General features: G+C 31.2%; 1 protein-coding gene across 1 annotated transcript in view; it reads right to left on the bottom strand.

Moving 5' to 3' along the window:
- Positions 1-544: 544 nt before the first annotated feature.
- The window catches only part of LOC107457057 (very long chain fatty acid elongase 7), a 36625-nt gene continuing 19396 nt past the window's right edge, over positions 545-17773 (bottom strand). Inside the window, exons 5-8 of the mRNA XM_087165243.1 lie at positions 16474-16533; positions 12512-12620; positions 10073-10209; positions 545-856 (exon numbers count right to left, since the gene is read on the bottom strand). Of these exons, the coding sequence (XP_087021369.1) occupies positions 662-856; positions 10073-10209; positions 12512-12620; positions 16474-16533 (501 nt within the window). The 3' untranslated portion in view covers positions 545-661. The remainder of the gene's footprint in view (positions 857-10072; positions 10210-12511; positions 12621-16473; positions 16534-17773) is intronic.

The following is a 17773-nucleotide window of genomic DNA, read 5'->3' on the forward strand; positions in this document are numbered from 1 at the left end:
GCGTGGCGTGAAAATATCTTTTGTGATGTAACTCATTCAAAAGTACAAAAAAATGGTTGCCATCAGGGGTATACATGTAGATTTATTAAATACACCTTGTGCGCCACCTAGGAACCAAATCTAGAACCCGACACTCGAAATTTTTGCTCTGTTACAATCGTACCCTGTTACAATTGACCCCACTCTCCCCTACTCTCAATCCATTTCGATTGACCTGCTATATCATCTGACTTTAACTCCATAAGAAATTTGTTGGGTATTTTGAAACAGCTGGCTAAGAAATCATTCTCCTCATAGTTTAGTTAGTTAGGCAGGAGGCTAAATCTGGTTGTAACGTATTTGTAAATCCCTGTGCTTTCATTTTCTAAGCAAATTCAGACGGTTATCAAGTCCTGAACCAGAGTTATTCTGTATGAAATAGGTACTGTAGGTCTAATTTTTAATGGATTAAATTTTTTCAGGAGAGCTTTTATTGCTAATTATAAGATGGAAGTTTGTGTTAGATAGTCACAAAATTTAAAAATTTTTCTTTCAGACAATAGTATTATTCCGAAAGAAATTCTTTATTCTAGGAACATAAATTGATAAATGAATTCAAGAAAAACTTAATGAATTCTGAAAACATGTCTTTTGCTTTTCATTTTATGAATTAAAAGCAATGTCACTTTATTTTATCGATTACTTTTGATCGTATTTGAGCACTTCTATTTTTCAGAAAAGTTCGCAAATAGAAGTTGAGGAAGAGAATGAAAAATAAAATCATCAGAGCGAAAATAGTGATTTCTAATTTATCTGCGTGTTCGCAGCCAGTCACAAATCCTTGACCTAAGTAGACCATCGCGAAGACAAACTGCATCTAAAACAAAAAAAGAAAATATTTTTGTTATTAAAAAATAATTTTTATTACACAAAAAGCTATATCTCTTGCAGCTAATCGCATTGTTTGTTTTATTATTGCATTAACTATAAATTTCCAAACTTTTTAGGACAATTGTCTATTTTGAAAGTCAAAAAATTTTGACTTATAAATAATTCGCTTTGAATAATTACTGTTTACATCGGTGTACAAGCAATACCATCTGGAAGAAAGAAAGCCGATGCACGGGTTACCATAAAGTTCAAACTTAAGTCCAAACGTAACAACCAAAGGTAAGTAGTCCACACGCAATGACACCTTTCGTATTTCTCCAACTGCGCAACTTAGTAATCCGAACTTAGTAACATCTTTCTTATTTTTGCGCAGTTTATGTTCGCTACGTCAGACTACTAAATTCATCTGTGCTGAGGCCTTCTTCCTTCTAGGAGATGTTGGTATAAGTCGAGCCGTTGCATATCCCTCTTTTTGTTTACGAGATCGCAAATTTCTGGTGTATCGGATGTATAAGTCAGCCACTTAAAAATCAATTTGAAAATTTCTAAAATTAATAAAAAAAGAATCTTCAAGGATAATATTCAATCATCTTGGAATGAAGGGTTGTTGGAAAAAGAAAAAAAACTATCAAAGACGGAAAATATCCACTCCGTTTCTATAGACGCTATGTGCCAATTGGTATTAGACACGTGGTAAAATTTTGATTTAAAAGTTAGTATAAAATGTTTTAAAAAAGTGTGGAACTTTGAATTCTTTGAAGGGGGGTGAACACGATTATATTGTGGGACTCAGCTTATGACGATGAAGTAGAATTAATTGCAGAAAGGGATCCGCATATAAGCTTTACCCTGATACACCCCCGCAGGGGCCATCCAGAGATACTAATAGCCCACCAGGGTACTGATCAGTGAGCAACTGTTCAAATACGAAAACATGGGGCAAATCGATAAAAATCTAGCAGGTCTGTGCATATGAAAAATTAACACTACATTCTTTAAAATCAAGAATGCTAACAGGTCTAAAGAAGTCCCTTAACAAAACGGATTTCCAATAAAATAAAGTGCAGATGAAAAGATGTTCCGTTACAAAAGGAAAATCAAAATTTGGCTCAAATAACAGCACTAAAATTAAGAAGATCATGCCCTAGTATGGTTTTGCCAAAATTGGTCAAACTGGTAAGGAAAGATCTTTGCATAATTTACACAGAAAGAGGAATTGCACAGTATTAAAACATGAGAAAAATATAGAACATGACGCAAAATTAAACCAAGTCGTTTTGTTTGTACATATGAAAAGCATTTTTTTCACAATGTGCAAACCATTGAAAAAACAGATGAAAAGAACTTGCTTTACAAAAGGTTATGAGTTCGTATATCTAAGTTCGAAAGAAAAGTTCCAGAATGTGTATCCACTTGCAAATTAGACAACACTAATAGCAGGAGTGCAAAAGAGTTCCATTTTGATTCGTCGAGGTGACCCCCAGTTGGTTTTCCAAGAAACTTGAATATGAATATATATGTTACCGGCAAAGTATGAAAAGCCGGCATTCTATAGAATACCTAGGCATTGTATATAATGCCGGATGTTTTTAGGCCAAGTATGAAATATGAGAAGTATTACATACTTTCCCTAGGCATTGTATGTAATACCTAGGCATTCTATAGAATGAAAAATGCTATTTAGGCAAAGTATGAAAAAACGTCCTGATGAGGTTATTATACAAATGATGCGCACTTTTCAAAAATAAAAATGTTACTCTGAAAAAATAATGAGAGTGCTATTGAAAAAATTATTCAGAATGCGTAAAGAAAAATGAAAGTTGTACAAAAAATAATTTATGCCTTTCTTATTAAGGGAAACAAAATTGATATTAAGAGAAATTCATAAGCATAACTTAAGAAAGGCAAAGCATAATTTATGACCTTCTAATTAAAGGAAATAATGATATTCTAACCGAATCGGAGATGTATTTTATACTTCGCCGGTTTCTCATTTGGCATTCTATAGAATGCCTAGGAAATGTGTGAAATATAAATCCTTTCATACATTGCTGGCTAGCTTTAAGAATTATGTACAATGCCTAGGCATTCTATAGAACGCTGGATTTCAAACATTATAGGTATGTCTTCCTTTAGAACGCGGGTTGCCCCATCGTTCTTGCCATTTTTCCAGGTTTATTTCATTAAGTTTTGTTCAAATTGAACGTTTTGAAGGTATATCGCTTAAGTCTACGTTATCTTTCTGGCAAGAAAGTTTGACCTGGCTGTCAGCCTCTTCGCTGCCTAAAAATCCTCTATTTGCTTTTATCCAGTGGAATTTTATGTTGTGACTATAGTTGGCTCTTAATCATTTCAACTATGTATTTTGTATGTTTGGATTGCTCAATTTCAAAAAGACCGGATGAAGAATCTTTATATATGTGTACTTCTGTTTTAATACTGTAGACATGCATCTAATAGATTCACGACTACAATATACCCTTATGTCACCTGGAGCACGGTTCAAAGTTCGGCTTTAAAAACAGTTGAATGATCGGTTAATCTGAATCTGTATTTTTGTAATAGGTGATTATCAATGTAAACAATAAAGTCACATCCGACTCTGAAGATGTTGTTATTTATAAGCCGAGAACCATCTGTGTATATTTCAATACCGGTATTGTTTGGACAGCTATAATCAAAAGGAATAATTTGTATGTTTGCTGGTGGGATTATTGGGATAATAGGGTTTGATATGAATGATTCGTTGTTTATACGGTGAAAGTAAATATTTGCGAGTCTTTCTTATGTATCTATTGTTAAATGCAAAGGGATGGTCCAGGCTAGTACTTGGAACGCATCCGTTGACGTTGTTCTGCAAGGTTTTGACTATTGATAGTAGTGCTAATCTTTCGATCTTCTTAATTCTTTGGAGAGTTCTTACTTAATGATTGCTCCATAGAGAGCTATTTTTTGTTCGCTATTGTAATATATGTATTTCTTAATTTGTGGGCTCATGCCCCAGTCGATCCCGGATTGCCTGTTTAATTTTGTTTGAAATTTTGCTATTTTTGGCTGGAACATGTCTAGACGAGTCACCCAAGAGAGCCAACAGTTTAGTTGGAACACAAGGTAGGCTATGTAGTGTGAAATTCTAATACTCTGTCCATTTAACTTAACTGTTGGTTTCCTGGTTAAATTTAAAGCTTTATTGAATTTTTTTAAAAGTTTTCAGCGTGTTTTATTTTTTTGAAATAGTCTTGAACGAATTATTTCGAATCCATTATTCCTAATTTCACTGCCAGATATTTAAAGTGCATTTTCAATGTAATTATGAAGGATGTTAAATATATCTTTAGAATAATTTTATTCCTAAATCTTTAGGTTATGAAAAATGCATATTCTGTCTTTAATCAGCGTTTTTATATCTTCATAAATCATCAAAAAACGTTGTCTCTTAATTAACTTGCATTATTACTATCCCTTAGTAGAAATATTATTGAATTAACCACTAAAAAGACACATTTTGAAACAAACTGAAGTGGATAATATGCATGGCTCTTTATCTTTCATGCATAGTATACTACCCAACAATACTGATTGTATCGATTGTATCGATTGTAACTTGTATCGATTACTTAGGTTGTTATTTACAATAACAGCTTCAACCGACCGTAAACTGAGCTTAGTTATTTACGGAGATCTGGACTTTATTTATCTGTAAAACCTATTTTTTTTGTCTTACTGCTTTTCTGTTTATAAATTTAAAAATATTCAGAACAATTAATGAAATTTTTGGACCAATTTAAAATTATCGACAAAATTATTGGTTCAAAATTTGAAAAAAAAAAAAAACGTTAAGAACTGCGCAATATATAAGTATTTAAAGTAGTTTTTTTTCTTTTCTTCTTCTTCTTTTTTTTTATTTATTTTATTTTTTTTTTTTACTGAGTATGACTGGAAAAATTAAAAAAAAATTGATTTTATATTTTTGTACTCAATTGTATTTGGCAACTTATGAAAAAAGTCTGACTTTAAATATCTTAAAAATTTAAAAAAGTTTTGAGCCCTTTTCTAGGTAGTTGTACTTTTTGACATGAAGCTCAAAATGATCATGGGTTTTCCACAGATACCATTTTGTAGTCTTGCAAATTACACTGCCCTATAATTGCCGAACAGCAAGATGTAATTGTAAAAGGGAAGAAAATATTTGAAATACTTTAAAAAGGAATTGGATCTGTTCTTTTTAATAAATGTTTCATAATTCAAAATGAAATTTGTGGAAAACCCCTTCTCATTTTGAATTGTCTTTTAAAAAGGACCGAAGCTTCTTAGAATATTGGTGGGAACTTTTTAAATTTTTAAGATGCTCAATGCAAACTTTTTTCATTAGCTGCCAAATATGATTGACTACTAAAATAAGTTTTCTGCATCTACGTACGTTAGATACGTGTTTGAAATAATTTTTCCTTTTTTTCCTTCGCAAGCGCAGTATGAGAGAGCTGCTTTAAATGCTCATATTTTACACATTTTTATCGATTTGTTTTAAAATTTTAAAAAATAATATTTTTTATTTATTTTAAATTCCTCCCAAATTTTGTTTAATTTTATTGAATATTTTTAAAGTTAGGACAAAGAATATATGCAAGTCCAATTTCTATTTTTTTACAAAAAAGTCCATATCTTCATAAATTATTAAACTAAGTTTACGAAACTTTACGCAGTTATTAAAAATAACGGCCTAACTAATCCATTCCAGTTACAAGCATATTCCTTGATTTTCTGACATAGAGTGTTCAAAAATAATTGTTTTCTTTCGTAATTTATTCTCTGTCCCTCAAACATTTGAATGCTTCAAACTTCATTGTTAAGTATGAAAAATCGCATGAACGGAACATCTTTAAAGTTACAAACTAATACACTAGTAATTGTTGAGAAAATCAAAAAGATGCAAAAAACTGAAAGTGTCGTCTCTTTCATTATGGTAGCGTAGTGTATATCTGGATACCTTAGGAACTGATACCTTAGATAAATATCATTAAATTAACTATTAAAAAGCTACATATAGAAACAAATATAAGTGGATAATATATCTGATTCTTCCTCTCTCATACGCTTCATGAAATATGGTAAATTATTGAATTAAAGGTAAAAGCGCTTTGCATCGAAATCAGTTTAAAGGTAAAAATATTTTTGTCGGTCGTCACATTTATCATCTCTTAAAAATTTTGTTACATTTTTCATAAATAAAATAAAATTACATAATTAATTATTCTAAGGGCTAAATTTTGAGAAACATATTAATGAAGTTAAGCTCAGACAGATTACTATTTTTCAAGTTTTTATCTCTTCTGTCCTTTTTAAAATTTACATTTTTTGTTTGTCTTCCTACGTCAAAATTCTTGATGGTCCAAGACAACATTTTGATGATTTATGTTGGTTTCAGTGCGATTCATGATGGTCACTATTATCCAACTGTTTCCGTTATACGTTCACACTTATTGATACACCAGCAAATTATATGGTAGCATCTTCCATCATTCCATGATGGAAGACGCCAATTTAATACTATGACGGCTAACCATTAAGAGAAGTTTGTTTCTCATGGACCAAGAATCCATGATGCATTTCCATGATGGTTAAATGGTAAATTCTTGCGGGTTCTCTGGAATAGTACTCTCAAAATAGTTTTTAATTTCCATGCATGTTGAACCGTCATAAATCAGTCCAAATTTCCAAACTGGGAAGATGGCTGTTCATGATCGTTTCAACATTTGATTTCTATGATACTATGATGGAAATTCCTGATGATCTTTAATGGTACAGCAATGCATTTCCATGATGGTTTAATAAAAATTCTTGTTGTTTCAGCAGGAATATACCATCAAAACAAGTTTTTATGTTGGCCCTTAAAAAATCAGGGATCCAACATTGGGATGAGGGTGGCTCATGATCGTTCCAACATTTGATTTCTATGATACTATGATGGAAATTCTTGATGATCTTTAATGGTACAACAATGCATTTCCATGATGGTTTAATAAAAATTCTTGTTGTTTCAGCAGGAATATACCATCAAAACAAGTTTTTATGTTGGCCCTTAAAAAATCAGGGATCCAACATTGGGATGATGGTGGTTCACGATCGTTCCAAGATTTGATTTCTATGATACTATGATGGAAATTCTTGATGATCTTTAATGGTACAACACTGCATTTTCATGATGGTTTAATAAAAATTCTTGTTGTTTCAGCAGGAATATACCATCAAAACAAGTTTTTATGTTGGCCCTTAAAAAATCAGGGATCCAACATTGGGATGATGGTGGTTCACGATCGTTCCAAGATTTGATTTCTATGATACTATGATGAAAATTCTTGATGATCTTTAATGGTACAACAATGCATTTTCATGATGGTTTAATAAAAATTCTTGTTGTTTCAGCAGGAATATACCATCAAAACAAGTTTTTATGTTGGCCCTTAAAAAATCAGGGATCCAACATTGGGATGATGGTGGCTCATGATCGTTCCAACATTTGATTTCTATGATACTATGATGGAAATTCTTGATGATCTTTAATGGTACAACAATGCATTTCCATGATGGTTTAATAAAAATTCTTGTTTATTCAGCAGGAATATACCATCAAAACAAGTTTTTATGTTGGTCCTTAAAAAATCAGGGATCCAACATTAGGATGATGGTGGTTCACGATCGTCCCAACATTTGATTTCTATGATACTATGATGGAAATTCTTGATGATCTTTACTGGTACAACAATGCATTTTCATGATGGTTTAATAAAAATTCTTGTTGTTTCAGCAGGAATATACCATCAAAACAAGTTTTTATGTTGGCCCTTAAAAAATCAGGGATCCAACATTGGGATGATGGTGGCTCATGATCGTTCCAAGATTTGATTTCTATGATACTATGATGGAAATTCTTGATGATCTTTAATGGTACAGCAATGCATTTCCATGATGGTTTAATAAGAATTCTTGTTGTTTCAGCAGGAATATGCCATCAAAACAAGTTTTTATGTTGGCCCTTAAAAAATCAGGGATCCAACATTGGGATGATGGTGGCTCATGATCGTTCCAAGATTTGATTTCTATGATACTATGATGGAAATTCTTGATGATCTTTAATGGTACATCAATGCATTTCCATGATGGTTTAATAAGAATTCTTGTTGTTTCAGCAGGAATATGCCATCAAAACAAGTTTTTATGTTGGCCCTTAAAAAATCAGGGATCCAACATTGGGATGAGGGTGGCTCATGATCGTTCCAACATTTGATTTCTATGATACTATGATGGAAATTCTTGATGATCTTTAATGGTACAACAATGCATTTCCATGATGGTTTAATAAAAATTCTTGTTGTTTCAGCAGGAATATACCATCAAAACAAGTTTTTATGTTGGCCCTTAAAAAATCAGGGATCCAACATTGGGATGATGGTGGTTCACGATCGTTCCAAGATTTGATTTCTATGATACTATGATGGAAATTCTTGATGATCTTTAATGGTACAACACTGCATTTTCATGATGGTTTAATAAAAATTCTTGTTGTTTCAGCAGGAATATACCATCAAAACAAGTTTTTATGTTGGCCCTTAAAAAATCAGGGATCCAACATTGGGATGATGGTGGTTCACGATCGTTCCAAGATTTGATTTCTATGATACTATGATGAAAATTCTTGATGATCTTTAATGGTACAACAATGCATTTTCATGATGGTTTAATAAAAATTCTTGTTGTTTCAGCAGGAATATACCATCAAAACAAGTTTTTATGTTGGCCCTTAAAAAATCAGGGATCCAACATTGGGATGATGGTGGCTCATGATCGTTCCAACATTTGATTTCTATGATACTATGATGGAAATTCTTGATGATCTTTAATGGTACAACAATGCATTTCCATGATGGTTTAATAAAAATTCTTGTTTATTCAGCAGGAATATACCATCAAAACAAGTTTTTATGTTGGTCCTTAAAAAATCAGGGATCCAACATTAGGATGATGGTGGTTCACGATCGTCCCAACATTTGATTTCTATGATACTATGATGGAAATTCTTGATGATCTTTACTGGTACAACAATGCATTTTCATGATGGTTTAATAAAAATTCTTGTTGTTTCAGCAGGAATATACCATCAAAACAAGTTTTTATGTTGGCCCTTAAAAAATCAGGGATCCAACATTGGGATGATGGTGGCTCATGATCGTTCCAAGATTTGATTTCTATGATACTATGATGGAAATTCTTGATGATCTTTAATGGTACAGCAATGCATTTCCATGATGGTTTAATAAGAATTCTTGTTGTTTCAGCAGGAATATGCCATCAAAACAAGTTTTTATGTTGGCCCTTAAAAAATCAGGGATCCAACATTGGGATGATGGTGGCTCATGATCGTTCCAAGATTTGATTTCTATGATACTATGATGGAAATTCTTGATGATCTTTAATGGTACATCAATGCATTTCCATGATGGTTTAATAAGAATTCTTGTTGTTTCAGCAGGAATATGCCATCAAAACAAGTTTTTATGTTGGCCCTTAAAAAATCAGGGATCCAACATTGGGATGATGGTGGCTCATGATCGTTCCAAGATTTGATTTCTATGATACTATGATGGAAATTCTTGATGATCTGTAATGGTACAGCAATGCATTTCCATGATGGTTTAATAAGAATTCTTGTTGTTTCAGCAGGGATATACCATCAAAACAAGTTTCTATGTTGGCCCTTAAAAAATCAGGGATCCAACATTGGGATGATGGTGGTTCACGATCGTTCCAAGATTTTATTTCTAAAAAACTATGATGGAAATTTCTGATGGTTCAACAAGAGCAAACAAACAAGTTTATATTTTTATGTTGGACCATCATAAATTAGTCCGAATTCCTACATTGCGGTGATGGTTACTTAACCAACATAATTTTGGTCCATCAATGGAAAACCATCAGAAATTTTGACTTTTTTTTATTAACATAATAATTAATCACTTCATAAACTGAAAGCAAAGTGCGTTATTAAAATACGTTTTATGATATTCAATATTGCTTAAATTATTTTAATTATTACTACATTCTTTTATTATGACTAGTACTTCACAAATTATGTTTCTTGAATGTCACACTTTCTAAGAATAGTCTTATGCACACAACAAAAATAATAATTATTATTTAAACTCACCATTTGTAACTTAGTTAAATGCCTCTTCCACCACAAATACTTCTGCATGCGAGGTCCGAACGCAGATAGGAAGTAATAAAAATACATTATTACGTGGACGTAACTGTTGACGGTGATAATAATTAATAGATAATATCCTGAAAGAGGAAATATTACTTTTCATTTTAATTATTCCTAGATCAATCTATATATATATTTCTCTTACACGGCACCGAAAAAAAAGCCTCATTACAACTCCCCGAATGGCAACATTAGAAAATCGACCAATGATTGCTGCTAAAAGTGTCACAAGAGGTGGCTCAACATATAGCGCTTCTAAAAACGGAAACAATAACCAGAGTGAGCATTATCAGGTTGTTCAATTCAGATTCATGCCCTAAAAACATGATAATATTTAATTTAAACTGGCTCAACATATAGCGCTTTTAAAAACAAAAACAATAGCCAGAGTGAGCATTATCAGGTTGTTCAATTCAGATTCATGCCCTAAAAACATGATAATATTTAATTTATTGAAACGCAGTGCTATAAGTGAAAGCAGAGAGCACGCCGCACTTTACTATACTCAATACTCAATATTTAATTTAAACTCAATTAGGAATTAATTAGGCTGGCCTTCTCCATGATTATAAATAAGTCACAAGGTCAGACTTTTGAGAAAATCAGTTTAGTATTGACTACAACAAAACAAGTTTTTAGTCACGGACAACTTTATGTTGGCCTGTCAAGAGTTAAGTCATTTGACAACCTTTCAGTAATTGCTCCAAGATGCCAAATCTATAATTGTGTTTTCAAAGAAATTCTAAATGCTTAGTGTTAATTTCTTAGAGCTTTGCTGAAAAAAATGTTTCTTGGAAATTTTTTTATTGAAACTTGGCAAGGGGAACTGCCTAAATCAAAACTCCCTGATTAGAAATGCAGAATGGCGACCTCCATGTGGTATTTCTCGGGTAATGCTAAAAGGCATGCATTTTAATTTATTGTTTGTAAAACATCCTTATTTTATATTAAAATGTTGTGTACTTTATCACGAATGTTAATTAATATAGAAATTGATTTCAATAATGCTGATCACCAAAAAATATTTCATTTGGCGATAAAACAAATTTTTGTGTTCTTGAAAATGAAAGACTTTTTGAGGGTTATTATCTCACAAGGAAAAGTTAGGGTTTAAAGTTTATATTTTTAAATAATAAAATTTTTTTCTAAAACTTTCAGAATTTCTAGCATTAACTAATTTATTATACACATTTAGTTGAATTTAGGTGAGTAACTGCAATATTTGATAATTTATTTTGCTGATATGTTTCTCATTTAGCTAATGTTTTAATTTTTTCACCATGTACAATCTAAATAGCTAATATACTTTTTTAAAAGCCAATAAGAACATCGATAGAATTCTTCTACATAAGTACAATATTATGTCTTTGATGATAAAATACTATGTCTTTCATGATAATATACTATGTCTTTGTGCTAGAACATTGTGTTCATTGGCGAGCGAGCGCAGCGAGCCATGGTTCACGGCGTGAACCACATGGGATTGCGTAGCAATTCTCGGGGGTTGGCGAGCGTTAGCGAGCAGGGGGAGGAGCCTCCTAGTATAAACTAAACGTTTAATTTGAGCTTGAAGTAAATTAAAGCAATTAAGTTAATGAAGTAAATGAAAATAATTGAGTTAAAAAATAAAATGAAAACAATTAAGTTAATAAAGTAAATTGAAACAATTAAGTTAATAAAGTAAATTAAAACAATTAAGTTAATAAAGTAAATTAAAACAATTAAGTTAATAAAGTAAATTAAGTTAATAAAGTAAATTAAAACAATAAGTATGAAGTAATCAAAACCAGTGCACTATCCTGAGCCTTCTAAAGATAGCAAATTCTAAAAAGAAATCTCTGGTGTTCGGTTCACTTTTGAACCATATATTTTAAAGAAAATGTTAAGAATTCCGAGGATTTTTAATAAATTTTTTAGGAAAATAAAATCTCTGGATAATTTAGAGAAATCAAATATTAAAAAATTTACACCAGCTAAATACCAGATTCAATTGAGTTGCAGAGTTTTTTATTTATTTATTTACTTTTAAAAATTTATTTATTGATTTTTTTATCTTTATTTATTAATTTTTATTTATTTTCATTTATTTATTTCATTTATTTATTTTATTTATTTATTTTTATTTATTTATTTCTATTTATTTATTTCATTTATTTATTTTATTTATTTATTTTTATTTATTTATTTCTATTTATTTATTTATTCATTTTTATTTATTTATTTTTATTTATTTATTTATTCATTTTTATTTATTTATTTTTATTTATTTATTTGTTCAATTTTATTTATTTATTTTTATTTATTTATTTATTTTTTAAATCTTAAAGCAATTTTTAGTGTTACAATTCAACTAAAAGAGAAGAAGCAAAAATACTATACCAACTACTTGTATTCTCATGGAGATCCAACATATTAAAAATACAATGCTGTGATGAAATACGTGGAGAAATGTTATCTGACTGAATTTTTTTCGGAGAACAAAGATTACCTGAAAAATTTGTTAAGTTTAAGAACAATTCAAAAGAATTTATCCCCCATGCAATGGTACAGAAAATTCAATTATTTGGAGGGTTTATCAAGGGCCTGTTTATAGTTTTGTCAATACACTGCTACTGAGCAAAATAGTTATCACTGATACTGTCAGTGTTGCCTGTATTTTTTGAAAAGATGGCTATAGTTCTCAATTTTTAAATGCTTATTATTGCATTTATAGCATATTTGACTTTGTGTATACAGCGCAAATGGTTGATTATATTTCTAACCAACTTTAGAGTCATAATTATTCAGTACTATGTTCTTTGATGGTCATAGTATTGACTTTAAAATATTAATCAAAACACATAGTTATCTGGTTTAAATGATAGACCAGTGATTTTTGTACGTTGACTAAATTGGTTATTACGGTCATCTGACACTATGATCTACATTTGATATGTACTGTAATAAATTATGGTCTTCACATCTTAAATGCTAGTATAAGTACAATATTTGAAGAATACTGAATTGAAAAAAATAAGCTGCAGTTCAAATTATGGAAATAGCTCCAACACCTAAACAGTTAGTCATATCTTTATATATATATTTCGACTGTTCGTGTGTATGTCACTGAACTCCTCCTAAACGGCTGGACTGATTTAAATGAAATTTTCTGTGTACCTTCAGAAGGATTCGAGAATGGTTTAGATTCACAATAGAACATTCTGCCACAAACCGTTCCAGCGGTATCAGCGAAAATCGAAATGGAATTTTCTGATTGGTTAAAAGTTAGCCATTGTTTTAAATTTTGCTGTACACGAATCAGTTTTCAAATATCTTGAAGATAACAGCAGTGATATTTTCTATCTTATAGCTCTATTCTTTTAGAAAAGTAAATTACATATACTTTAATATTTAATCATAATTCGGTTCTTTATTTCAGGTGAGCACAAGCACGTAAAATCAACGAGAATAAGTTTCGTAATTATTGGTCGTATCACGGATTTAGTATTGTGAAAACTGTTTAATAAAAATCAAGGCAAAAGCAAATTTTATTCATCTTGCACGCTTTTAATAATTATTTATATTTAGTATGCAATTTTAGCTCAATTCAGTATGCAATTTTTCATTGCTGACAGTTGTCATTTGAAAACTATTAGATTGTTTATTATTACAAAGTTTGCGAATTCACATTCATTTTAATTATTTCATTTAAAAAATAGGAGTAGACTATATTTGAGGGTGCCCCTTGACTCTCACCAAGTTGTGATAGCGGTTGATCTCCAAGCTGGCCGATGTTGAATCCCAATCGTGATTCTGATTCGTTTAAATTTCAGCGTTATTTTTAAATGTTCAACGGTATATGTAATTTCAGAAGTCCGTTAGTTCTATGTTGGATACCGGTTGGTTAGGTTACTTTTGCTTCTGATCAATAGGATCGAAGGTATGTGGGCAGTCATAAAAAAAGGACTTTAGAAAAAAATGTCACCGCCATTCCGATACCACAGACGCCATTTTCAATTCGTATTTCGCCGAATTTATGTGGCGATGGAGGAACACAGATTCTATTCATGATAAATTTAGACAGTATCTAACTGCTATTAGAGAATTCTGTGCACCTAAAACTGAGGAAATTCAAGCTTAATGAATAAGTGAGATGTTTTTTTTCTTCCTTTTCTTTCTGTGCTTGCTCCATTAATTTTTATTTCGATGCAAAATGCATTTTATTGGGTTTATTAATTTTGCTTACATTGGGTTCATTGCAATTTTATAAAGTTTTGGCCGATGTCTTGCTGAAATTTTCCAATGTATTATTAAAATATCATTATGTTTTGGCAGCCATTCCTGTTACCGCGGTGTTCCGCGCAAACAGGAATGGTGATAAACATAAGTTATCAATTTCGTCAAGGGGCACCCACAAGTATATTTTTACCAAAAATAGATTTTTGTTTTAAATTTTATCATTATTATATTTCTTATTTAATTTATTTCATTTTTATTACTTTTTTATTATTTAAAATAAATACGTGAATTTTCGAATTAGCAAATTTGCGACCACTGTCAACTTCTACATTTCTTTTTGTTTGAAAGAGAATATTTGCAAAAATATGCCGCCTGAACGAATCGCTCTTAGTCGATAAACATCTCAAGCACTCAAGAAGAGAACTAACCGTGTTTCAGAAAAATCGGAGCAACGGGAAGAAAGACTTGAAACTAATCGAGAACACAATGCTTTAGCCCGTTCCTTAGAAACGTCTGAGAGACAGGAAAGAAGACTGTTAACAAATCAACTACGCACTACTCAAGCCTGTTCCTTGGAAACATCAGAGCAACGGGAAAGAAGACTGTTAACAAATCAACTACGCACTTATCAAGCCCGTTCGTCGGAAACATCAGAGCAACGGGATGCAAGAATAAAAATCAATCAAGAACGCACTTCGCTATTCAGACGCTGCCAATACTCTGATTTGAATCTCAGTGCATTTCACTTTGATCCGACAACCAACTATAGTCTTTCACCCAAGCGTCATCATCGGAAAAATGGATCAATTATGTATGTTTTGTAGTGCTCTCAAATTTAAGAATGAAACAGCTGGAATTTGCTGTTCTGGAGGCAAAGTGTAATTACCAGATTTAACGTCGCCAGCCGAGCCATTATCAACGTTGTTATCGGGTCAAGCAAATCAATAGAAACTTTTCTTGGCGAATATAGGTCAGTACATTCGTGTTTCCAAATGACTTCATTCGGTGCTGCTACAAGTATCGGTGCGCATATGGACAGCTAGAGTTATTTATTACATCCACATGCAATCCTGCTTGAGCTAAAATTAAAGAGTTTTAGTAACTTAGGCAAACATCATCGGATCTTCATGATACATTATCACACGTGAGTTAAAACAAATATTAAGCTCTAAACTTGGTTTTATTGCGAAAAGTCATGTTTTTAGAGAGACACGGTGTTTGATGCATTTTATTGAACGGCAGAAAAAGAGAATTGCCACATGATTTGGCTTATTGAAAAACTCACACCAGGACAAATTGGTCAGCTCATATCAGCAGAAATATTCATGACGCCATTGATCCAGAATTATTTCAGATCATCATCCAAAATATGTTTCATGGTCGGTGTGCATCACCATACATGTCTGTTTGAAAATGCACTAACGATATCCTGGAGAATTAACTGTTGAGACTATCACTGGTTCTTTCGCCATTAAATAAAATTCTCTATTCAAATCATAATCACAAATCCACAAATCTCATTTACACACTTAAATACAAAATTTAAATTCAAACTGAAAGCGTTGCAACGCACGCAGGGTACAGCTAGTATCTATATAATATGAAATAGATTGTCTTTATTAACCATATCGTTTACCAAAGTACAGTGACTCGTAATACCTTAGTAGATGCTTACTCATTTTGTGAAAAGAGGGTTACATTTACGTAGCTTAGACTGTAACGTGTATGAGAACTTTAAAGTTTATTATAAACGCTAATTGATCATATACTTTTTTGAAATTTGTATGAGGAACTGGTACTTAATTGGTTCAATTTACTATTGATTTTTATTTTAATATCTAGAAAATGTGTCAGAAAAATTCATCAAATCTTGGAAGGCCAAGGAACTTTTCATTTATTACTTTAAACAGACCTGCAAAACTAGACTATTAAGCCCGACTAGAGTTTAATGAGCAAGTGAAACGACTTCGAATTGCGAAGCACTCTAAAAGGAACAGCGGTAACATTTCCAAAAATTGAAGGATGTGATCAGCAGGAGTCCGGGACCCTACTTTCTTCCTAATATTTTTAAAATCTGTGATAAGAAATTAAAATAACTTTAAGTATATGATTGATTGACTTACCGTATCAAACAGTTCAAAAAATTTCACTAAGTATATGTGCCATCCATAAAGTTGCAATGCCTGTAAAAGTGTGTTATATGTTTAAATAAAATAATTTGTTTGTAGTAGAAAGTGTAAAACTTAAAACATAAAAAGTTAATAATGAAATCAAATATTATATTAACTTTAAATATTGACTTTTTACAGTATTCTATTACAAAAAAACAATTAGAATTTCTATTCCTGTTAAAAGACTTACTAAAGATTTACAACTTCTGAATTAGGACAAAAATTTCACATTCACACTGTAAAAATTGTGGTGTAATATCTATCCAAATTTGGTGCTGACAAATTCTAAAAATTGAGTACAAAAATGTTAAGTTAATACCGAATAGGACGCTCATACACGCTTTAAAGGGTAAAGTGAAATCTTTTTACCAATTAAAGTTTACACCAAACTCAGGCGTACTTACATGAGTTATTTAGGCTAATGTTGGCGTTTGTTTAGAAGGAATCATAAAATCGATATTTTTTCTTTACAATTAAGCAGAGAAGCTGAAAGCTTGATTTGCCTCTCCGAATGTTGAATATTTCATGGAAACCACTAAGTAAACTCTTATAAAAATGCATGTATGATTTTAGTTGTATAACAAAGATAATTATGTTCTCATAAGATGATTTGCATAGACGTATCAATTGTATCAAATAATTTTATAGTATTCAATTTCTATGCACATCTGCTTTGTTAAACTTGTTCGAACTTTTATAAGTATTCCCTATTTGCTGTGTATGTTTAATATGAATACATGTGCTCTCTAATTTAAATATTTTTGCTTTATATTGAGTCCTAACTTTACTGGTTCTGATGAGTATAGTTATTCTTATCTTACCGTAATAATAAGTTTTAATGTTACTGAATAACAAAAACTGTAGCGGCTACTTTACACTAAGTAGTGAAAAAGAAGATTCTCGGTGTAGTGAAGCATATAGATCCAAGAGTTAGGCATGATGTTTTCCTGCACCATTATGCCACCATGGCGTAAAGTAGTTGCCATCATTTTGGGCGTTATGATACACTAAAAGTTTTTTTTACACTATAATAGAATTACTAAAGATTTACAGCTCCTCATTAAAAATCACATTTCGCTAGTTAGAAGCACATTTAATTTAAAATTAAAAGTTAAAATGGAGTTTTCAAAGAATGAACTAAGTAGATCAAAATAACTTTAGCAGTACTACCTTTTTTTCTGTAAAATTGATACTTTTCAATATTTTTCATGAATTTGTCTTGCGTTTTTTTTAAATTTAAAATTGATACTGC

This window comes from Parasteatoda tepidariorum, chromosome 1 (assembly GCF_982258835.1).
Source record: "Parasteatoda tepidariorum strain Cologne lab strain chromosome 1, Ptep-v5.0, whole genome shotgun sequence".
Taxonomy (NCBI): domain Eukaryota; kingdom Metazoa; phylum Arthropoda; class Arachnida; order Araneae; family Theridiidae; genus Parasteatoda; species Parasteatoda tepidariorum.